The sequence below is a fragment of the Coregonus lavaretus genome, assembly GCF_964263955.1.
Source record: "Coregonus lavaretus genome assembly, chromosome: 11".
Lineage (NCBI taxonomy): Eukaryota > Metazoa > Chordata > Actinopteri > Salmoniformes > Salmonidae > Coregonus > Coregonus lavaretus.
The window spans coordinates 53,538,513-53,563,403 of record NC_139998.1 but is presented as its reverse complement, the minus strand read 5'-3'; the positions used below and the strand labels follow the sequence as shown (position 1 = coordinate 53,563,403).

The window sequence follows — 24,891 nt, the reverse complement described above, 5'->3', positions numbered from 1 at the left end:
CAGAGTTACATATGGGGTAAACAAAACATAAAGTCAAAAATACAAACAGAAAATATATATACAGTGTGTGCGAATGTAGTAAGTTATGGAGGTAAGGCAATAAATAGGCCATAGTGCAAAATAGTGACCATTTTGTATTAACACTGGAATGATAGATGTGCAAAAGATAATGTGCAAATAGAGATACTGGGGTGCAAATTAGCAAAATAAATAACAATACGGGGATGAGGTAGTTGGGTGGGCTAATTTCAGATGGGCTGTGTACAGGTGCAGTGATCGGTAAGCTGCTCTGACAACTGACGCTTAAAGTTAGTGAGGGAGATACGAGTCTCCAGCTTCAGAGATTTTTGCAGTTCGTTCCAGTCATTTGCAGCAGAGAACTGGAAGGAATGGTGACCAAAGGAGGTGTTGGCTTTGGGGATGACCAGTGAGATATACCTGCTGGAACGCATACTACGGGTGGGTGTTGCTATGGTGACCAATGAGCTAAGATAAGACGGGGATTTTCCTAGGAGTGATTTATAGATGACCTGGAGCCAGTGGTTTTGGCGACGAATATGTAGTGAGGGCCTGCCAACAAGAGCATAAATGTCACATTGGTGGGTAGTATATGGGGCTTTGGTGACAAAACGGATGGCACTGTGATAGACTACATCCAATTTGCTGAGTAGAGTGTTGGAGGCTATTTTGTAAATTACATCGCTGAAGTCAAGGATCGGTAGGATAGACAGTTTTACTAGGGCATGTTTGGCAGCATGAGTGAAGGAGGCTTTGTTGCGAAATAGGAAGCCGATTCTAGATCTAACTTTTGATTGGAGATGCTTAATGTGAGTCTGGAAGGAGAGTTTACAGTCTAACCAGACACCTAGGTATTTGTAGTTGTCCACATACTCTAGGTCAGACCCGCCGAGAGTAGTGATTCTAGTCGGGTGGGCGGGTGCAAGCAGCGTTCGGTTGAAGAGCATGCATTTTGTTTTACTAGTGTTTAAGAGCAGTTGGAGGCTACGGAAGTAGTGTTGTATGGCGTTGAAGCTTGTTTGGAGGTTTGTTACAGTGTCCAATGAAGGGCCAGATGTATACAAAATGGTGTCGTCTGCATAGAGGTGGATCTGAGAGTCACCAGCAGCAAGAGCAACATCATTGATATACACAGAGAATAGAGTCTGCCCGAGAATTGAACCCTGTGGCACCCCCATAGAGACGGCCAGAGGTCCAGACAACAGGCCCTCCGATTTGACACATTGAACTCTAAGTGGTTCAGTTCACATAAACAGTCATTATTTTCAGTTTCAGAGATCATCCAGGGCTTTGCCTCATCTGCTGTAGCTGAGATGTCCCTGGAGGACAAAGAACAACAAGACTATGATGTTTCTGATACTGAGACAGTCAGGTAAGGTCACTCACCTTCTGTCCAGTAAGATTGTTGTGTGGAGATAAGAGAGAAAAACTAATAAGATTCCACTTGTTATGGGGCAGGTCAGACGTCATTCTTGGAGTCATTTGTAAGGCCTATCAACCGAGCAGATCTATTTGAACCACTCATTATTTGTGGCCATATATTAACTACTAAGTGAGTCTTTAACATGAAGCCAGTGGTTAGATCCTGCCATTGGGATTGCTCTGATGCTGTTTCTATTCTCTCCTGGCTATGACCATAGAGCCTTGTCCCAGCCTCCAGACCTGCCTGTCTGTGTGGTGGATGACCCCCTGCCCTCTGAAGCTGTCAATGAGATGGTAAGTTGTCCTTGTCATTTCATATTGCAACATTAAATCAATCCAATGTTATATTGATGCCGTCATTGGCAATGTTGAAGTGCCACAACAATCCCTGTTGTGTTGCAGTTGTTTAATTTGTCCAACATTGCCAATGCTCCTCCACTCTCTAACTAATTATTTCAGTATGATATTTGTTTTTATATGTTAAATTTGACTCTGTTGGTGCCATTATTTGAGACACAGAATGTTTATTTCTGCCAGAAGCAGAGCAGTACTGTGGAAACCACAGAAGAGGAGAGCCTCAACAGTGTGAAAAATCTTGAGTATTTTCCACTGATTATCAACTTCCTGCAGAACCTAACTGAGGAGTATGTTCTATTTTCTTTGTTATCAAACCTGGAAAGCAATAGGATTATAAGAAAACAGATTCATCAACTACATTTCCAGTGCGAGAAAAGTTACGTCACACCACAATTTTGTCAAAACAATTGCCACAAAGTGAGTGTAAAATATTGTCTAATCTGATGACTCTACTGTGCATCGTGATACTGACCGACATTTCTGACAATATTGTTTTCAGGCAATGGAGTGCGATTCGTGATGGCATTTATGACCCGGTAAGATGTGACAACTTATTTACAATACCATGACCACTCTGTTGAATGTTTAACCTTGTTCATAAGCTTTTGAAAGATGCACTATGCAACATTTTAAACCCTTCTTCTGTTTCTGGAATACAGCTGACAAAACAACAGCTTGCCGGCTTGTGTCTGAGGATCGTCCAGTTTTTATCGGACAAGCTGATGCAGATCATCATCCCAGGCCTTTACGAACTACTGGGCATCCAAGATGCTGCCACCTCTCCATTGTCACAGAGCTCTCTCACAGCATCAGTCACCAGTCTGGAGGACGATAAGGCTAACACCAAGTCCCGTGTGAGATTTACTGAGGCTGGTGTACCTAAGAGGCGAGGCAGTCGAAAGTCTTCCACTAGCTTTCGCATCCCGACTCCCTACCCTTCCTCCAACTGTATGGAGCAAGAAGAGGAAGAACAGCAGGAATCACAACAATTGAAGTTCAAGGAGATTTACCTGACTAAGGAGATACGCAGTCTGGGCAGCGGAAGCTACTGCCCAAAACCATTGCCCATGCCGGCCATGAGGTATGTCCGTAACCATTCTTCAATACTGCCTTGTATTTGTGATTGTCCTTAAACAGTATTTGATGTTTATAGCTATTTTGATATTTTTTAGGTTAGATATTGCCATCTACAAGCCAGTGTCAATACAAATTACTTATACAAAAAAAGTACTCTACTTTATCATATTATTTTACTTTAAAACAGAAGCATACAGGCTAGGATCACACAAAGTTTTTTTCCTTCTCCAAACCGGCAGAAGCTTTTCTCCCATTGTTTTCAATGGTTCATATGCACTTTGAGATTCTTTCTGTAATGAAAAGCGCTATAAAAGTTGAATAAATTATTATTTGTATTATTAGATGTGTTTGACACACCTCCACCAGAACAACGTGCATCACAGCCTTACATATTATTTGTTTGACTGTGATGATTTCTGGGTTTTGTTCAAGGTCTCAAACCTCTCTGTCTGAGGTGCAGAAGAAGGCAACCAACTCTGAGCTACAAGTCATTTTAGGTCTCTCAGAGGACACCCTCGTCACCTGTGTGCAGGACAGCCTGCAAGGGTCTCTCTCCAAACTTGCATGCGTATCTGATTCTCCATCTGGAAGCGCAGGCTCTCCGAAGATGACCCCTGCTGTAATGGCAGAAGTGGTTAAAGATGTCAAGTCGGCCGTTTCAGTGGCCATTAAGAGTGTCTCCACAAGCCAAACCTCTCTAGTGACACCTGTAAGGGGAGACTCACAGACCAAGGTGACTGAGGGCATGGTGAGAGACCTCGCAGCTAAACTTGAAAAAGTTGACCAAGAGAGCAAGAGTCTAACAGGGCAGGTCATGACCACCATCTCTGACACAATGGTGGTTTTTGTTGACGAGAACGAACAGGATTTGCTGGGAGATCTGAAGGACAAGATCACATTTTTGGCATCGCATGGTGGCTTCATTGACGATCTTGATGCCCTGATAAGGAAATACGAGAGCAGCCACAATATTAGTGAATCTGGATCCTCCTGCACGCTCATGTCTAAGAGCATCCAAAAACTATCCAGCCGGGAGTTTCAAACATCAGCAATGCAAGCAGTGAGTGGAGTTATTTTCAAAAAAGTCAGTAGTTTGAGCTTTCCTAGTTCAGTCGTTCAGTCCGAGTTAACAGGTGCTGTAGCAAGTCAAACATTGTCTGGCATTGTAAAGACAGAGTCAATTCACCCAGTGGGCTCAGCAGCTTCAGTAGTTGTTAAGGCTTTCGTGTCAGATATAAAGTCCTTGGCCGAGTCTGAAGAGAGTCCCCAACAGAAGAGTGGCTGGTCTGCTGCTGTTCGCATCTACCACAGCATCCAAAACAACTTGAATGATTATTTTAGCAAGCTTCAGAGATTTGCTCTGAAGAGCACTGTCACATCTGATGACAACACCACACATGCTGAGTGTAAGGAGACAGTTCCTCTTCAATGCCTGGACAGAAGATATAGGCCTAGCAAGAGTGAGCCTCAGTTACCAGAGTCCACTGGTGAAGTTACTCTACGGAGGGGCCTAAGTGAGAGCTCAAAACTTATTTGGGCACAAACTGACTCAGAGGAAAACAAGCTCCTTCTGACAACTTGCACCAAAGAAGTCATCTCAGAGCTTCTGGTCTTGTACAACACTGAGATGTCAAATGAGGACCACCCATCCACTGTTGGAGAAAAAGGATCAGACTTCTCTATTGAGAGAGAACAATTTGTAGAGGGTGTTCTGGCTCAGCTTGGGGATATCTCCCATTCCAGGACCCCATCACCAATAGTATGTGAGTTCCCCTCTGAAATTGAGGACATCATCGGCAGCAAGGCCACAGCTTCTTTGACCAGTCTGTTAGATTGCATGAAGAAACTCTCAAGTGAGGAATTCAAGAGAAACGCCACTCAAGCAGTGAGTGAGTTCCTAGTTAAAAAGTCCACTAGTAGCTTAACTAGTGCACAGCCTGCTTATTCTGTAGTGTCCAGTTCTGGTTCCATTCAAAACCAGTGCACATGGTCAAAGGATATTTGTGCGGATTCTGCTGCCTTTGCCATCATTGACACATTTGTGGAAGACCTGCAGAACTTGGCACAACCCTCAGAGGTAGAGCAGAGAGAACCTGACCTCTTGGAAAATGCACAAAAGCTACAGAGCAGGATCTGGTCTGCTACCACTAGCTTATATAACAACATTAAGAAGACATTAAAGGACTTCACCATTCACCGGCGGAGGTCAGACATGCAGAGCAGAATGTCCAGCCGTACACCCACAGAGGACTCTGGACATCTTGGGACAGAGGAGTACCTAGGTTTGGCAAGCCAGGACTTGAGGCAAGCTAGAAAGAGTGTGCCTCACTTTCCCAGTTTGAACCATGAAGTGGCTCTACACAGGGGTGTCAGTGAGAGTTCAAAACTTCTCTGGACTGAAATAGACGAGGCGCTAATGACCAATAGTACCAAAGAGCTCATTACAACAATCTTAACCTCATGCGAGGACGAGATATCAAATGAACCTTTCTCCTCCACAGTAGGAAAGAAAATATCTGATATGTCCCTTGCGGTCAACGTGTTTGTAGGTGGTGTTCTGTCTCAGCTGAAGGACATCTCCTTGTCAAGGTCCCCAACACCATGTGAAGACATGTTTGAACGTCTCCAAGATTCTCTTGAGCGAACCTCTCCAGTAAGTCCAGGTGGCAGCACGACAACCTCCAAAGGCATTGCATCTTCCCATAGTCTTTCAGCAAAGAGCCTCCAGAAACTCTCAAGTCATGAGTTCCAAACCAAAGCTGAGAAAGGAGTGAGTGAGGTCCTCTCATTTAACATTGTGGAGGAAGGTAAAACAGATAAGCACCTCCAGTCTGTATCTACATCCACCGTCTCTACTGATATTATACAAACCATGGTGAAAGACCTGCAGGAGCTCCACCAGAACACCCAATCATCTGACATGGTATCTGGCACCTCCCTGCTCACCACTGGACAGGTTTCTGAGAAAAGGATCTGGTCTGTTGCTTGTAACATCTACCACAGTCTGCAAAGTAAGATTAAGGAGTTTCTCAGAAAAGATCTTCAAAGATCAGACACAACACTTGGTTCAATCAAAATCTTTACATATCAAAGCAGTTCTGCATCACAAAGAGCTAGTCTCGGCCATCTTGAGGTCAACCAGAGCAGTGTTACACCTGGTGGAAAAGATGCCTGTGTGGATATTCCGCATGAATTACTACCTAAAATCATGTCCTCAGAAAAGGTCTTAACGACCACTGAGCTCTCAGGATCCATGCTGGAGGATATTGGCACGATCCGCTGTAGGAGTGCTGACAGCCAAAAGACAAGAAAGACCTCTTCTTCACGCTCCTCCATCTCTCCAACACCTACTTCAAAATCAAGGCAGTCAGAATGGAACTTTGCTTTACCCGGTACTCCCATCCCCACTGAGTTGCCTGCTCAGAGTGAATGTCCCATTATAAGAAACACGATCATTGAGAACTTCTTTCACACAGAGGACTTACTTCCCCCGCCCTTTGTGGACAAAGTCAGGCAAGTTGCTGGGGTGGTAGTGGACAAAATGGTGGAAAGTGTTGAAAACACACAGGAAGATGGACAGGATGCTTCTCATCCTGACGACCTCCGATCTGCTGTTAGGAAATTGAGAAGAAGAATTTCCACTGGGACCATCCACATTTTCACTCATGAATTTGTGGATAAAGTGATAGCCATTCAGGACAGCCACAGCACTCCACAGGTCCTAACATTGGCAGCAGCCAAAAGTTCTTCTGACTCCATTCTTTCAAGGCTGAAATGGGGACAGGAACAATGCGCCGTATCCAGGAAGCTCTCCTCTCAGCTTCTCCAGATATTTGCTGAAGAGACAGTGAGGGGCTTCCTAAAACAGGGGTCAGATGAGTATGAAAATATAAACTTTGATGTTTTAGTCCAGAATGAACCAAGCACCTCTACATGCATTGACATTCCTATCCAACTCAATCAGAGCAAGCCAGAGGATAGTGACACAATGAATCAGCTCATGAAGGCTTTGGTCAACAAAATGATGGACGCGTTATCACTTGGCTCAGATCATCAAATGATCACCAAAGCCACTGCCAAATGTTCCTTTGATTCCGGTACTAGCATGGCCACCAGTGACATTGTAGAAGGGGTGTTGGATTTGGTAAGGGATACCACCAGCAGTACTGGAGAGCAGATCCCCATCTACAAGGCCAAGAAAAGCAAGAAGGCCAAGTTTTGCAAGATATGCTCTAACACAAAGGTACAAGTCCATCTTTCATGAATAACACTGCCTTTGACTGTACGAGATATTATTTGTTTATATAATTCAGTCTTCTTAGCATTGTATTGCCTTTTTGCAATTGATATACTGTACTTTTAAGATATATAGAAATGTTCAGTTATGTGCCTTTTCCCACCAACCAGGGTTCCAAGGAAGTTAGCAAGGACCTCTGTCCCCAAGAGTCTACGGAGCACCAGCCTCAGAACACTTCCCCTGATGTATACTTTACAGGTAAGCCCTGCTGCTGTTTAGGTTGCTGCTCAGTCAAGACTAAGACATTATCACTTTACCATTCAACTAATTCATTTTGGAAGGACATTGTACTCTCCTCTGAATTGTTACCCATGACATACTGCACTCACCCATACTGGATGGTCTTTCTTTGCAGAGTCGATGACAGATTCTCATGGCTACTTGGCTCCAGAGGGAAATTATGACATTGCATCGTCCTTCCCAGTTGAAGACGAGAGTCGCAAACCCTCCCTTCTCACCAGAATGTGTAGAGCCATCACTAGAGGCTTCTCCAACCCAAGAAAATACAAATAATGTAATGTCATTATTTTCCTCATTAAATGAGACTGCATTCATTTGTTGCCATATGTTTGCTTTGAGATTGTGTGCCAACTAACCACAACCTGTGAAATGATTTCAGTAGATGAGAATGTCACATTGTAAAATGATGCATCTGTTCTGCTGAAAAATGAATGCTTGCAAGAGTCATAAAACAATAATTTAACATCACTTAACAAAAAATGAATTTTATTTTCAAAAGACAGCACATTGCCAATCAAATATAAACATAAGTGAAATTAAATACAGATTTCATTTTCAGTGAATGATTGTCTTGTCCAGTGAGCAATTCAATGACAGCGATTCAATGGCATCATTAGATCACCTCCAAGAAGCTTCAACATTCACCTGACAACACATTGGATAAGGCACATACACTAACCAAGTGTTTCTTACCTGTCAAGAAGTTTGAGATCAAAATATAAAGTCGATAAACAAACTGAAAATGACATACTGAAGATGGAGTCAAAAAGGAACTTAGCCTTTCACCCCAATGGTATATGTGACATGGTTTGTTACAGTTAATGTTTTCTTTTTTATTATAAAAGACAGATTCGATTTTTATTTTATTTTATTCAAAAACAGCGACCATCCTTGGGAGTCCACAGGAAAAGGTTAAACTAGACACGTTGTTGGGCGTTCTGGAGGCAGCACATGCTGTTGGCGGTCAATCAAGGGCACTTCCTGTCCACGCACTGCTTCCCTCCCTCCTCGTACTCCTGTTTCGAGATCCACATTTGCTGGAAAGTTCCCTAGGGTAAGACAACATGATACTTATCAGTACAAATCCAAAACAATACAACCACCATCATTGATAAGAGTGCATTAGGTCAAAGTAATATGCAGTATCATATTATCAAACAGGCAAACACACAAATCATAGTGAGCAAGTGACCAGAATCATTGCAATACAGTAGAAGTGTATATCAGTGGAGGCTGCTGAGGGGAGGACGGCTCATAATAATGGCTGGAACGGAGTGAATGGAAACCATGTGTTTGATGTATTGGATACCATTCTCCAGCCATTACCACGAGCCCATCCTCCCCAATTAAGGTACCACCAACCTCCTGTGGTATATATACAGTGGGGAGAACAAGTATTTGATACACTGCAGATTTTGCAGGTTTTCCTACTTACAAAGCATGTAGAGGTCTGTAATTTTAATCATAGGTACACTTCAACTGTGAGAGACAGAATCTAAAACAAAAATCCAGAAAATCACATTGTATGACTTTTAAGTAATTAATTTGCATTTTATTGCATGACATAAGTATTTGATCACCTACCAACCAGTAAGAATTCCGGCTCTCACAGACCTGTTAGTTTTTCTTTAAGAAGCCCTCCTGTTCTCCACTCATTACCTATATTAACTGCACCTGTTTGAACTCGTTACCTGTATAAAAGACACCTGTCCACACACTCAATCAAACAGACTCCAACCTCTCCACAATGGCCAAGACCAGAGAGCTGAGTAAGGACATCAGGGATAAAATTGTAGACCTGCACAAGGCTGGGATGGGCTACAGGACAATAGGCAAGCAGCTTGGTGAGAAGGCAACAACTGTTGGCGCAATTATTAGAAAATGGAAGAAGTTCAAGATGACGGTCAATCACCCTCGGTCTGGGGCTCCATGCAAGATCTCACCTTGTGGGGCATCAATGATCATGAGGAAGGTGAGGGATCAGCCCAGAACTACACGGCAGGACCTGGTCAATGACCTGAAGAGAGCTGGGACCACAGTCTCAAAGAAAACCATTAGTAACACACTACGCCGTCATGGATTAAAATCCTGCAGCGCACGCAAGGTCCCCCTGCTCAAGCCAGTGCATGTCCAGGCCCGTCTGAAGTTTGCCAATGACCATCTGGATGATCCAGAGGAGGAATGGGAGAAGGTCATGTGGTCTGATGAGACAAAAATAGAGCTTTTGTCTAAACTCCACTCGCCGTGTTTGGAGGAAGAAGAAGGATGAGTACAACCCCAAGAACACCATCCCAACCGTGAAGCATGGAGGTGGAAACATAATTCTTTGGGGATGATTTTCTGCAAAGGTGACAGGACGACTGCACCGTATTGAGGGGAGGATGGATGGGGCCATGTATCGCGAGATCTTGGCCAACAACCTCCTTCCCTCAGAAAGAGCATTGAAGATGGGTCGTGGCTGGGTCTTCCAGCATGACAACGACCCGAAACACACAGCCAGGGCAACTAAGAGTGGCTCCGTAAGAAGCATCTCAAGGTCCTGGAGTGGCCGAGCCAGTCTCCAGACCTGAACCCAATAGAAAATCTTTGGAGGGAGCTGAAAGTCCGTATTGCCCAGCGACAGCCCCGAAACCTGAAGGATCTGGAGAAGGTCTGTATGAAGGAGTGGGCCAAAATCCCTGCTGCAGTGTGTGCAAACCTGGTCAAGACCTACAGGAAACGTATGATCTCTGTAATTGAAAACAAAGGTTTCTATACCAAAAATTAAGTTCTGCTTTTCTGATGTATCAAATACTTATGTCATGTAATAAAATGCAAATTAATTACTTAAAAATCATACAATGTGATTTTCTGGATTTTTGTTTTAGATTCTGTCTCTCACAGTTGAAGTGTACCTATGATAAGAATTACAGACCTCTACATGCTTTGTAAGTAGGAAAACCTGCAAAATCGGCAGTGTATCAAATACTTGTTCTCCCCACTGTACATACTACCAGCCAAAAGTTTGGACACACCTACTCATTCAAGGGTTTTTCTTTATTTTGACATTGTAGAATAATAGTGAAGACTATTATGAAATAACACATATGGAATCATGTAGTAACCAAAACAGTGTTTAACAAATCAAAATATATTTTATATTTGAGATTCTTCAAATAGCCACCCTTTGCCTTGATGACAGCTTTGCACACTCTTGGCATTCTCTCAACCAGCTTCATGAGGTAGTCCCCTGGAACGCATTTCAATTAACCGGTGTGCCTTCTTAAAAGTTAATTTGTGGAATTTCTTTCCTTCTTAATGTGTTTGAGCAAATCAGTTGTGTTGTGACAAGGTAGGGTTGGTATACAGAAGATAGCCCTATTTGGTAAAATACCAAGTCCATATTATGGCATGAATAGCTCAAATAAGCAAAGAGAAACAACAGTTCATCATTACTTTAAGACATGAAGGTCAGTCAATACGGAACATTTCAGGAACTTTTAAAGTTTCTTCCAAGCGCAGTCGCAAAAACCATCAAGCGCTATGATGAAACTGGCTCTCATGAGGACCGCCACAGCAATGGAAGACCCAGAGTTACCTCTGCTGCAGAGGATAAGTTCATTAGAGTTACCAGCCTCAGGAATTGCAGCCCAAATAAATGCTTCAGAGTTCAAATAACACACATCTCAACATCAACTGTTCAGAGGGGACTGTGTGAATCAGGCCTTCATGGTCGAATTGCTGCAAAGAAACCACTACTAAAGGACACCAATAAGAAGAAGAGACCTACTTGGGCCAAGAAACACGAGCAATGGACATTAGACCAGTGGAAATTTGTCCTTTGGTCTGGAGTCCAAATTGGAGATTTTTGGTTCCAACCGCTGTGTCTTTGTGAGAAGCAGTGTGGGTGAACGGATGATCTCTGCATGTGTATTTCCCACCGTAAAGCATGGAGGAGGTGGTGTTATGGTGTGGGGGTGCTTTGCTGGGTGACACTGTCTGTGATTTATTTAGAATTCAAGGCACACTTAACCAGCATGGCTCCCACAGCATTTTGCAGCGATACGGCATCCCATCTGTTTTGGGCTTAGTGGGACTATCATTTGTTTTTCAACAGGACAATGACCCAACACACCTCCAGGCTGTGTAAGGGCTATTTCACCAAGAAGGAGAGTGATGGAGTGCTGCATCAGATGACCTGGCCTCCACAATCCCCCGACCTCAACCCAATTGCGATGGTTTGGGATGAGTCGGACGTTAGAGTGAAGGAAAAGCAGCCAACAAATGCTCAGCATATGTGGGAACTCCTTCAAGACTGTTGGAAAAGCATTCCAGGTGAAGCTGGTTGAGAGAATGCCAAGAATGTACAATGCTGTCATCAAAGCAAAGGGTGGCTATTTGAAGAATCTCAAATATATAATATATTTTGATTTGTTTAACACATTTTTGGTTACTACATGATTCCATATGTGTTATTTCATAGTTTTGATGTCTTCACTATTATTCTACAATGTAGAAAATAGTAAAAATAAAGAAAAACCCTTGAATTAGTAGGTTTGTCCAAACTTCTGACTGGTAATGTATATATATGGATGTGAACTCACTAGTGATGCCAAGATGGAGCCTCCTATCCAGGCACTGAACCTGCGCTCCACCGTTGTGTTGTTGGCTATCAACTTCAGCCTCATGCTCTGAATAGAGGAGAGAAGACAAATTAGACACTGACAGGAACTGTGGACAGGAACATTTACTAACAAGAGGACAAGAAATGGACAAAACAAGTCAATGAGAAATACTTTTGTGCATCACTCACAGGAGGGGTCTTCTGAGAGAGTTCTCTGGTGAGTCGGTCCGTGAAGCCCGAGATGAGTGTGTTGCCGCCGGTGACCACCACGCTACCATAAAGACCCTGAGACAAAGGTCAAAGGTCAGTTATGTGCAACCTCTGTGGGAATAAAGGTCACCTGGCCTCAATCTTGTAATTCTGAATAACATTAATAGATCACATATCACTCACAAAATACACAGGCCTAGTAAACAAGGCAGCCAAAACAAGCAAAGTGATAGGTCTTGAATGCTGGCACCTACCGGCCGAATATCGATGTCACACATTCCCACACTGGTGGTCACCACGTGGCCGACTCCCAACATGGTGTTGCCAGACAGACCCTGTGGATGAGAACCAGAACAGACGGTTAGAACATTGAACATTCCAGGAACACCACATTTCAGACAGGTCACAGAGCATGATTGAGGCATTATGGTATTCATGTGATTCTCACCTTGGCATTGGAGGGGTCAAAAAGGCCTTCTGGAATCTTCAGCCTCTCTGCCCCAAAGTCACAGTTGTATCCGTTGGGCAGCTCATAGTGAACTGTGGGCATCTGGGCTGCAACTCTGTGGGAGGATTACATTTCAATACAATGAGAATTAACCCTTTAAGGGAGATAACTATTCTGTGGTGGTTATTGTGAAATTATAGAATGGGAGTAAATTATGGTGGACTCACTGTTCATCATATGGCGAGTCTGAAACCTGCAGCACGGACGCTTGGAAATCCTGGATCACAGTCTGGAGGCAGGGGCGAAAATATATAAAATAATAGTTCTAAACAGTACAGTAATTAATATTCACATTAGGAAAATGTGAATGAGGAAGACACAAGTTCGCATCACGTCTATGACCCGTATGTTACGGTGATGCGGCACCGACCACCTCCATTGGACGGTTTATGACTTTCTGTTCGCCAATAGAACACACAAAAGCTGCTTACATTACACATGTAGTTGTGCCAGGACCGGGTGACTTGAGGTAGTTTCTCCTTCTTCTTCCAGCTGGCTGGGGCTCCTTCACGTACAGCATCCTACAGCGAGAAACACTAAAGGTTAGCAGAAACGCTGTCATAGTGGACAAGTACCCTGGTTCCAGAGCTGCTTGTGCCGTCTATGGAAATGACCGTAGGAGTACCAACATATCTGGGACCAGGCTAGAGGAAGAGAGTGGAATAAAAGGGAGCCAGGGATTAAAAGGCTTCCAGTCTTTTGAGGTCAGGAATATGAGGAATTCCTGATTCATTCAGAGAAATCACATCTCAGAGTCTGACGGGTGATGGTGAAGACTATCACAGGACAATGGCACATTTTGTGATGTGAAAAATCAAGGCTTGAACAATGGATGGGATTCCTGTGAAGTATGGTTCCTATCATGGTTTCTTCCGTCCAGTGCTTATTAAATGACAGATATTTCCTTGCTTTACGTTTTGTAGATTATTACTTTTTCAAGCATGCTGTGCGACATGCTCATTTGAATTCATTTGAATGCAAGTACAAGACAATAGAGAACGATGAGGGAATTCCAATTAAGGCCAGTGTAGGGCTTTTGGTAAGGAGTTGATCAAACTGATTCCGTCTATCCCAATTTATAGTGCATGTCAATTTGATGCTCATGCATGCAATGTACGGGAACAAAATACCTGAGTTAGAGCATCACTGTATCAATTGTTATTGGTCAATCGTCAAATTACAAAGCACAAATCTAGACAACATTAATACTACATGCAGATTTTCAAACAAACCCAATATGAAATCCCCTTTTGAATATTTTAAACTATGACAAAAGTGATTATTGAAACAAAAATGTAGTGGATGAAGGGAAATACACGAGACAACCTGAATATGTAAAGATCGATATTTTTTTAAATATCGAAGTTCTATACTTACAAACGCCCCACCACCATAACGTGAGCAATAGCACCAAAAAGTGAGAAGTGGAATCTCTGAAATGAGTAGTTTTGACTTACTTTAGCAGGTCTCACCTTTGATGCAATCATGTAAGGAGGGACTATTTCAACGTTTAACTCTTGAAATAGCTCTCTACATTGCATGCTCATGAAGTCCCCAGCAAGGGGAGACTTGACAATGCCTGAAATAAAATACAAAAAAAACATGTCATTTGGATAGTTTTGGGGAAATTATATGGAACACAATATCAGTCTCATTTAAAGCATCAAAACGCTTTCCCCCTCCAATCATTTAGAGCATTATACACCTGCTATGAAGGCTTATAACTACTATGACATACACAGGCCAAGAACACCGAATCGACTTTGCATCATTGTGAACAGAGGCAGTGTCCTCATGCTTGTCCCTTAACGACCCCAACACACTGCTCCCTTAACACACTGCTTCTTTAACGACCCTAACACACTGCTCCTTTAACGACCCCAACACACTGCTCCCTTAACGACCCTAACACACTGCTCCTTTAACGACCCTAACACACTGCTCCTTTAACGACCCCAACACACTGCTCCCTTAACGACCCTAACACACTGCTCCCCTTACGACCCTAACACACTGCTCCTTTAACGACCCTAACACACTGCTCCCTTAACGACCCTAACACACTGCTCCCTTAACGACCCTAACACACTGCTCCCTTAACGACCCTAACACACTGCTCCCTTAACGACCCTAACACACTGCTCCCTTAACGACCTTAACACACTGCTCCCTTAACGACCCTAACACACTGCTCCTTTAACGACCCTAACACACTGGTCCCTTAACGACCCCAACACACTGCTCCTTTAACGACCCCAACACACTGCTCCCTTAACGACCCCAACACACTGCTCCCTTAACGACCCTAACACACTGCTCCTTTAACGACCCCAACACACTGCTCCTTTAACGACCCTAACACACTTCTCCTTTAACGACCCTAACACACTGCTCCCTTAACGACCCTAACACACTGCTCCTTTAACGACCCCAACACACTGCTCCTTTAACGACCCTAACACACTGCTCCCCTAACGACCCTAACACACTGCTCCTTTAACGACCCTAACACACTGCTCCCTTAACGACCCCAACACACTGCTCCTTTAACGACCCTAACACACTGCTCCTTTAACGACCCTAACACACTGCTCCCCTAACGACCCTAACACACTGCTCCTTTAACGACCCTAACACACTGCTCCCTTAACGACCCCAACACACTGCTCCTTTAATGACCCTAACATTTCCTCATATCAACTAAAATGGCTCCATTGATTTTTATATACCGGTCTGGACTCCTGTGCTATTCTCCTCGTGTTGTATTTCACTGCAGCTCCGACTCTAATGGCCTCACTGCAGAAAGCCCTTGATGCTTTACCAAGATGGTTGTTCTCATTTCTCTTTAGTGTAAGGAGATGATTTGGAGGTGGATAATAATGTCAAACCCCTTAACTGCGTTTCCATAATCTTACTGCTACCATACTTCCTATGGAGATTCAATTTGTTGCAGGGAGGGGATGGAAGTGTTGCAGGGAGGGGATGGAAGTGTTGCAGGGAGGGGATGGAAGTGTTGCAGGGAGGGGATGGAAGTGTTGCAGGGAGGGGATGGAAGTGTTACCCAGTTTGCTGCTCTCCAGTTGATTTATTGATTTTGGGGATTCCACAAGCTTGAAGTATTCAAAACCAAATCAGTGTCCATCTAAAGTAATTTCGACCCACATCCCGAGACACGATGGCTTCAAAGTGGATGGACGACATTTCTGGTCAACTCATAAATGGTAAGAGTTTATCCATCCCTTTTAAGACTTGTACATGATGTGGATAAAAAAAACGACAACATTCAAACTAAAATAGAAAAGCGGGCAGTGGGAGAAGTTAGACAATTGACCTTGCTGAAGCACGTAACCGTCGTGCACTGGAATGGCTGTTGTGTGCGTGGCTCCGCTGTCTAGCACCAACCCTGTGGATCGTCCATTGGCAAAGCTGAGTTACTCAAGAGTTAAGAGAACAGAAGGGCCTTTTCTAGAGAGATGAGATGCGATGCGATGTATTTTAGCCCAACCCCTTGTGTCAAAGTCACATGAGCAATAGCTAATAGCAAACAACTCTTGCAAATGTTTTTTTCTTTTTTTTTTTCAAATGAGACTAACGTGGTTAAATACAAATTTTAAAAAATGCAAAGAAAACAGAGATTTTGGGGTCATTATCAAAACAGCAGATGGATCGTGTCATTTGACTAATGTTTTATTAGTGACACCATCGAGCCACCAGCTTCATTAACCTTCCATTAACATCCTTATATTATTTCAATTCACTGTGGAAGCGGAAGGATACGAGGACAGCACCGCCGTTTTACACAGGAAGAAGGCAGGAATGTTGTAATGCTCAAACATCAGCTCGGTTAGCTTCTCCCGCTTAGCTCGCGTGTTCCACTGCAGAGAAGAGAAAACCATGAAGATCCTCTTTTTACAACGGCGTTGTGTTCATTAGGGCACGCCATAGTAAAACATTTTGCAAGTGAAATGTGAACTAGCGTTTCTTGTTGAACAAGTACAGATAATACCTTCTGTTTCAGAGCGTTTTCTTTCCGTTTGGGGCCTCTAATGCGAAATATCAGTGTACAATGAACCAGCAGGACACCATAGACTGAATAACTACAGAAAACAAAATTCTATATCACAGTACTACAGAAAACAAAATTCTACATCACAGTACTACAGAAAACAAAATTCTATATCACAGTACTACAGAAAACAAAATTCTATATCACAGTATAATAACTCCATAGTGGTTTGTTTTTATTCTAAATCAGGGCTGAGCATTGAGGGCTCTACTGGCTGTCGGTGTGCACGCTCATTCCGACGTACATGGGGCTCACGCCATACTGAACGAGTTTATCACAAAACCTACGCACTATTAAAGGGTGTGTGTTGTAAATGACATGAGGCTCATTCCAAACCGGAGGCGAGGCCTACTCACCGAGGCTTCCGACATGAGTACAGGATGCATGCTGGGCTCGGACTTGAAGTGCATCTTGTAGGTGTGGTCCAGAACGGCCTGGAAGCTGTCCCAGTCCTCGACTTCACAGATAATAAACAAACAAAAGAGATCAATGTACCGAGTTAGAGGATGTCATGGTTACAGAATGTCATGGTCACCAGTGCAAATTTCTCACAACAAATTATGTAGGCAAGGGGTTTGGGCCAAGGTAGTTTTCCTTGTATAAAATATCCATAGAAACTGATCACAATCACATAAATTCCTCTCTCTTTGGGCAAGTCATGCAGGTCATCTGCTGCAAATAAAGCCTGGTACTTTTGAATAGTTAATACTTAAGAGCAAAAATGAAGTTACCACGAGCAGCACTGCAGATATTGCAAAGATCAAGCTGCAAGACCACACAGTATCTGTGCATGGCTTTGCTTCACACTGTTAGAGCAGGATAGAAATGGGATAAAAACTGCGTAGAAGTGTAGCATTGCGCTCCATCTCAGTTGTTGCGGAAATTGACCCACTATGCTGTTTACTTTGTGCATCTACGTCATATCGCTGACTCTAACTTTAAGGTGTGCATGCATACGTCTCGTCACACAACCACATTTTATTAGACTATATGTCTTTCATCTCTGATGCTGGGTCGGATACTGGAGAAAATAGACTAATGAACTTTGCTAATTTGAGCGAAGTGTGAATTCTAATCCAGGGCAACACTCCAAGGAGCTCTCTGTTCTATAGTCTATTAATATCACTGTCACGCCTTCCTCTAAATAGCCCAACTCCCCAGTACTGAATTCAGATTAAAGTCAGTCAGGCCTCCTAAAGGATCACGTAAGCAGAAAAGTCATTAATGGCATTGTCATAAAATATTGTTTTTTTGTTTTTATGGGGAATAATGTAAGCACCATGGACAGTTCAGGAGAACCAATACCTCATCCATGATAGTTCTCAGTCTGACCAATGACCAACCATAATTTCTCTTTTCTAACAGAGACCATCCTCTTCATAACCTCTAAATCACTGTGTTGACTGTTGATCATTTCAACGCGTTTTTTTTTTTTTTTGTGCGTTTATATGGTGGCTTTAGAAAATAAATGTCAATGTTAAATTGACAATAAAGTATATCGTATCATAGTGGCAAAGCACAGACAATTTCAGAAAGGCAAAGCCTCCGGACACGTCAATACTGCCGTTTGTGTTCATCTCACAGGAAGATTATCAGGTCACTGACCAGTGGCCACAGACAAACAGAGCAGTCCAGACAAGGAGCCTCTCTCAAAACATTGTGCATTGTCCTAGATATTGAAGACATCGCCTGGCATTCCCACTACCTGCTCTGCCTATACACTCTGCATGTCACTTCACAGCATTTGCTTTAATTTCGTCCAGGCAGAACGCTGTCAATACAACTTCCACATTGTCCACGATCACATGACGGGGGAGAGAGACTCACTCATGCCGTTTTTGAGTGGTGACATGACCTCCATGTTTTCGCGGGCCACCCTCAGCTGGTTGGTGTCGATGAAGTAGTTGGTGCCCTGCTTGACCTTGTCCCCCCCGTCCGTCTCCATCGGGGTGCTGCCATCCTCCCTGTCCAGGGTCACGCCCATCACTGTGGGGAAGTCAGCCTACGGGCACAAATACATTTGTATATTAGGGTTGGGTGACGTCAACTTTTGTCCTATCGGGATTCTGTACACATTTTAAAAAATAGACGATGTTATCCCAAAATTCACGTTTTTTTTTTTTTTTTAAGTCCCTAGTACGAGCTCGCATACTACGGGAGGGACGCCAAATATTTTCTAGTAGCCTATTCCACTCTGGTGTAGCTGCAGAACGAAAGAGATGTGCAGGCCTATCTGAGTGGTGTGTGCCAAAGAGCGCAGGAGGAGCGTGACACAGTCAACGAGCCTCACTGGCTGTCATGTGCTGGGATGTAAATCAACTCAACGGGCTGCAGAGCAGCTCTACTGTCCTCAGTCCTGGATAATTATAAAACGGATTCACATTTATTCTTCATCCTCCTCTTGTTAGGCCTAGGCTAATATGCCTTGTAGGTAGGTTGCACATTTCTAGAGGCAAGTTTGGAGTCGAAGTCTACACCCCTTCGTCGGTGATTGGTCAACAGTAGGGATTCTTCAATAAAGTATTTTGTTGTCATTCAACTTTTTTCATTGAGAAATACTGGACCAAACATCTTTTGTTAGGTGTAAAATTGCGCGACTAAGCTCTGTTCACCAAAAAAACGTCAAAATTATTGACAGATTTCTTGAGTTATCTTAGATTATACTGACTATTTTGAGGAAGTGTGCACTCGCGTCTCAAAATGGACAAACAGTACTATTGCCGCTTTTTTCTTGATTTTCAAGCGAAGGTCTTAAGGGAGTATGCGAACACACTAGAAATGCTTACTTACAGCCCTTAACCAACAGTGCATTTATTTTTAATAAAGAAGTAAAATAAAACAAAAAAGTGTTGAGAAAAAAGAGCAGAAGTAAAATAAAATAACAGTAGGGAGGCTATATACAGGGGGGTACCGGTGCAGAGTCAATGTGCGGGGGCACCGGCTAGTTGAGGTAGTTGAAGTAATATGTACATGTGGGTAGAGTTAAAGTGACTATGCATAAATAATTAACAGAGTAGCAGCAGCGTAAAAAGATGGGGTGGGGGGGCAGTGCAAATAGTCCGGGTAGCCATGATTAGCTGTTCAGGAGTCTTATGGCTTGGGGGTAGAAGCTGTTGAGAAGTCTTTTGGACCTAGACTTGGCACTCCGGTACCGCTTGCCGTGCGGTAGCAGAGAGAACAGTCTATGACTAGGGTGGCTGGAGTCTTTGACAATTTTGAGGGCCTTCCTCTGACACCGCCTGGTATAGAGGTCCTGGATGGCAGGAAGCTTGGCCCCAGTGATGTACTGGGCCGTACGCACTACCCTCTGTAGTGCCTTGCGGTCGGAGGCCAAGCAGTTGCCATACCAGGCGGTGATGCAACCAGTCAGGATGCTCTCGATGGTGCAGCTGTAGAATTTTTTGAGGATCTGAGGAACCATGCCGAATATTTTCAGTCTCCTGAGGGGGAATAGGCTTTGTCGTGCCCTCTTCACGACTGTCTTGTAATATCGTACAACCCTAGTGCATATTATGGCGCATTTCCACTGAGGATTTACCCCAGTGTTTCACCCAAAAGGCTAAGACTTTTCTGTTTCCATGTACATGGGCCAGCACCTGTGCTTCACTGGGCCATGGCTCCGGCGGACCTGCTCCAACTTGGGGTCAAGGCAAGGCCGATAGGAATTGACACTAAAAATGCATTCAGCTTTTACCTTTTTTTTTCAGTGCAGATGAGTGGGAGAGGAAGTAGGCGTTTTCCACATATGTCCTTAAGTGCATGGACTGTAAGCAGACAGACGGCGTGAGGTAACAATGGATAAGTGTGAACATGTGTTTACACCTTCGATGGTTAACGCCTTCTCACAGATAAACTGTTTTGATTCTACAGAGGATGTTGATTCTTCTCTTTACGCGTCCTCACTGCCAGCCCTAGCTATGGAAACACAACTTCCCCAGTATAACGTCAGGGTGAATACACTAGTGGAACACTGGTGTTACAGTCAAAAGCAGAATAAGTGTCCATTCCATAAGTGTCCACAAATCAAATCAACAAAAAATACCACATGCGCCGAATACATCAGGTGTAGACCTTACAGTGAAATGTTTACTTACAAGCTCTTAACCAACAACGCAGTTTTTTAAGAAAAGAGAGAAAAAAATAAAAAAGTATTAAGTAAAAAATGTAAAATAATTAAAGAGCAGCAGTAAAATAAAATAACAGTAGGGAGGCTATATACAGGGGGTACCGGTACTCAGAGGAATGGAACAGGAGGACTCAGTAGTGTTCCATTTCAGACAAATTATGTCATATATCTTTTTACAGGTGATATAAGGCTATGTTTATGTGACCCACTTTCAAACAGCCCCTTATATACCACCTACTTACAGGTATACCCCTTTTATACATGTCAGTGGGCAACTGGCGAATTGGGAGGGGTGGGGATGTAGTTAAACCATGGGGGCTGGTTGTATTTCAGATTAGGGAGGTGTTAAACAATGGAAGTCTTAATGAATGTACCTGCTAAAAAACTGAACCATTCACACAGACCCGATACCTGTATTTTGGTTACAGGGTCTGTGAAACTGCAGTAACCATGACTAGGTCTTCCGGTGGCTTTTTATTTGCCATGTTATTTTACCCCTTTCAGATATACAACAAGCTGGCAAAAAGAAGCAGGCATGCTAAAAAAGAAATCCAGTTTGCAGAAGGATGTAATTTGTCCATTGCCTAGCCATAGACAGTAGCACATTTTACATTTTAGTCATTTAGCAGACGCTCTTATCCAGAGCGACTTACAGGAGCAATTAGGGTTAAGTGCCTTGCTCAAGGGCACAATGGCAGATTGTTCACCTAATCGGCTTGGGGATTTGAACCAGCAACCTTTCAGTTACTGGCCCAAGGCTCTTAACCACTAGGCTACCTGCTGCACATCAAGTCATTCTCTTATGATGACAGACAGTGGCCTTATTTCTATTCATGAAGGCAAATGCACGTGACACAGGAACTGACAGACTACCTAAACCCAATTCATGCTCACTGTCTCATGGGTGACAGTCCTTATTTCCTGACATTAATACCCTCTAGAAGGAAATTAATACGCAGAGGAAGATGCATAGTTAAAAATAAGGTCACTAGACTTGGGCGCTTACCTTGGGACAATCTTCTCCAGCATAGCCGGCTCTCACTGTGTAAGAGCCTATGTCAAACACCAGGGCTCCAACCTCATCTGCAGAGAAAAGATGCAAAAGTGAAGAAATTACACAACAGTAACTGTCTTGCAAGTAATGTACAACGTTGGAGCAATGTTTCGATATACATCAAGACTAGAGGCTAGCTTTAAACCACACTTCTAGCTAGCTATATTTCTACTTAGAAAGCTAAAAAATGAAAATATGAAATGTCTGTGTATGAATTCTAAACGTATTATTTTGGTTGAACTTCCGTATAATATGCTAATATCCTGGACAACTAAAAGCTACATAGCTAACGTTCGCTAAAATTATAAAATAGTCAGCACGCTAAAGTAGCGAGTAATTAATCTGCAAAGAGCTGTTAGACATGTAGCTAGCGCTTAGCTAACTTAGCTAGCTAGTTGCAGCTTTCACTCATTAGATGGAAGGCAGGCAGTCATATTTCATAAATCACAAAGTAGCAAGTACATGAGAGAAAATAAATGATTTTGCCCGTCATTGATAGCTAGCTAAATGCTAAAGATAATACCAAAGAATTCCTATCTGTGATAATACCAGTCTGCAGAGCACTTTGCTAACAGGCTAACTAGCAAGCTAGTTGTAGCATATTTCTTCCTACGGCACAACGTGGCGCATTCATTCATGTAATTTTTACCTCAAAATCACACTCACCGCCTCCATACACCCCGCCACTCATCCTCGCAAATGATGAACAGAAAAATTTAACTTTCTGGTTAATACGATTGAAGAAAAACTCTCGGCAGCTAGCTAAACGTTTTATCACAACAAAAGAAATTAATTAACGTGAATCAACCTAACCCACGCCATACAGCCTTTACCACGCTATCCAATCAAACATTGTAACGACATCACTAGATCCGCCTCTGTGCGTGACTTTAAGTTTCTGTGAGAGGAAGGGGTACTGTATTTTGGATGAGATTGGAAGGAGTTAACCTAACAGCCCCCAGTGGTTAAAGACTTGAAGAAGGTACGGTCAATTGTAAAAAAAATAATTTAAAAAAACATCGTCAGAAGTGGTCAAAGATAAGAATACCCAGAGATGATCAATACATTTTCTGCACCAGTGGAGTTCAATCACTATATTTAATCAAATAAACTGTCAAATTGATAATATTGGTTAATTTGTTTTAGACTAGTAATGGTCCTTATTATTTGACTTTCAATGGGTAGAGCATAGAGCTTGGACGATAAACCGTAAATGATCCACTCAGACCATACCGACCATTTTATCAAGGACATTTGACTGATATCGATAATTACGATAAGTAGCCTATAGTAGATACATGTGAAGTTTGAAATGAAATCAGTCTGCTAATATGTGCTAAGGGCTATTGTTAATGTAAAAGTAGTAGTAGGAGTAGTAGTAGGTCTAAGGGTACGGTAATATACAAAAGTAGGCGAACTGGTGAACATTTATGTTATAAACGTATCATTGTATTCATCGTAAACCTTATAATTCAGTCAATTTATCTCAAGTAGGGCAACTGTCTGTCTGTGTGTGTGTCAAGCTGTCTACCTCTCAGAAATAAAGTTCTGTCCCTTTAAAAAAAGAAATACTACTCCTCCCACTTTCTCTTTTCCTCATGTCCCCCCCCCCCCCCCCCCCCACGCACGCACGCACACACACACACACACACGAACACACTAACACACTAACACACTAACACTAACACACACACACACACAAACACCCAGCCCTCTGCCTCATGCATCAGCTGTCTACATAACTGCTCTTCCTTGCAATATTTAGTCACTGAGCATAGAGGAAGAACTGAAACCTCACGCCGTCTGTCTGCTTACAGTCCATGCACTTAAGGATATATGTGGAAAACGCCTACTTCCTCTCCCACTCATCTGCACTGAAAAAAAAGGTAAAAGCTGAATGCATTTTTAGTGTCAATTCCTGTTTTTTGTTGAATGGATTTATGGCTTGAGAAATGTGTGTAGTAGGTGAGTCAGACAGATCAGTTGTGAGTGTTGCTTCAAGCGAGGTGTGGTGGGGTGTGTGTCTGTGTGTGTGTATATATTTGTGTATGTGCGTGTGTGTGTGTGTGTGTGGTATCAATATGTCACACAAGTCTGAGGTAATGCCTTGGTCTTATCGTGTGTCTTGAGCCTGGGGTGCACCCAAATGTCAAATCAAATTAATTGCGGGCTTATACCAACTAATAAATTAGTAATCGGGTATCACAGGGTTTTGACTGTGAAGGGATGCGCAGTCATTTTTGTGTATTATTATTTAATGAATAGAGAAAGGGCCAAGTGGAAAAAAAAGAGTTTGAACATTTCAGTGAGAGTTGAACATTTCAGTGAGAACTGAACATTTCAGTGAGAATTGAACATTTCTGTGAGAGCTGAACATTTCTGCAAGAGCTGAACATTTCAGGACATTACAGTGACTCAGGACATTTCAGAGATTCAACAGAGACATTACTTTGTCCTGATTCACTTCATAGGAAAAGTACAGCAGGTCAGCTCAGCTCATGTCCTGTAATTTTTTATTGCATCCCAGATTTGAGCAAGTCTAACTGGGATTCCCCTTGTGCTACACTCCTTTTCTCACTTCTTCTCACACTCCATCTTCTCTTCAGCCGCCACCCTAAAAACAAAGCCAAAAACTCATGCCGTTTAAGAGGCTATTTCTCCTCTAATAAGGTCTGTTGTCTATATGGAAACACTGCTCACTGCTCATACAGTAGGTTCTTCCACAAAAATTGGAACCATTTAAAGTAGGGCACCAAAGCAACTTTCCAGAGTGCCTGTGTTTATCCCGTGGCATTGTAGACTACCTCTGGTGGTTACTTGGCCCATTGTAGACTACCTCTGGTGGTTACTTGGCCCATTGTAGACTACATCTGGTGGTTACTTGGCCCATTGTAGACTACATCTGGTGATTAC

At 43.0% G+C, this 24,891-nt stretch overlaps 1 protein-coding gene across 3 annotated transcripts; it reads right to left on the bottom strand.

Moving 5' to 3' along the window:
* Positions 1-7,880: 7,880 nt before the first annotated feature.
* On the bottom strand, positions 7,881-22,880 carry LOC311136872 (actin-like protein 6A). 3 transcript variants are annotated; one of them, XM_084171183.1, is made up of 14 exons: positions 22,645-22,880; positions 21,931-22,007; positions 18,626-18,800; positions 17,155-17,255; positions 16,510-16,607; positions 16,064-16,158; positions 14,190-14,311; positions 13,164-13,253; positions 12,900-12,961; positions 12,673-12,787; positions 12,479-12,559; positions 12,204-12,299; positions 11,995-12,081; positions 7,881-8,460 (listed from the first exon to the last, which is right to left on the bottom strand). In XM_084171183.1, exons 1-14 carry the CDS (start codon positions 22,667-22,669, stop codon positions 8,380-8,382), a joined length of 1,305 nt encoding a protein of 434 aa, XP_084027309.1. In that variant the 5' UTR covers positions 22,670-22,880; the 3' UTR covers positions 7,881-8,379. The 3 variants fall into 3 exon arrangements, with proteins under 3 accessions (XP_084027309.1, XP_084027310.1, XP_084027311.1); XM_084171184.1 differs by having other exon boundaries at positions 14,205-14,311; positions 22,645-22,793; XM_084171185.1 differs by having other exon boundaries at positions 22,628-22,778.
* Positions 22,881-24,891: the final 2,011 nt, after the last annotated feature.

Excerpts from the sequence above, each read along its gene's own strand:
- LOC311136872 (XM_084171183.1), bottom strand. The coding sequence starts at position 22,669 with ATGAGTGGCGGGGTGTATGGAGGCG. Across the intron at positions 17,256-18,625 it reads ACCACTCAAAAACGGCATGA|TCGAGGACTGGGACAGCTTC; the intron begins GTGAGTCTCTCT and ends TTATCTGTGAAG. Across the intron at positions 12,082-12,203 it reads TCTCTCAGAAGACCCCTCCT|AGCATGAGGCTGAAGTTGAT; the intron begins GTGAGTGATGCA and ends TCCTCTATTCAG.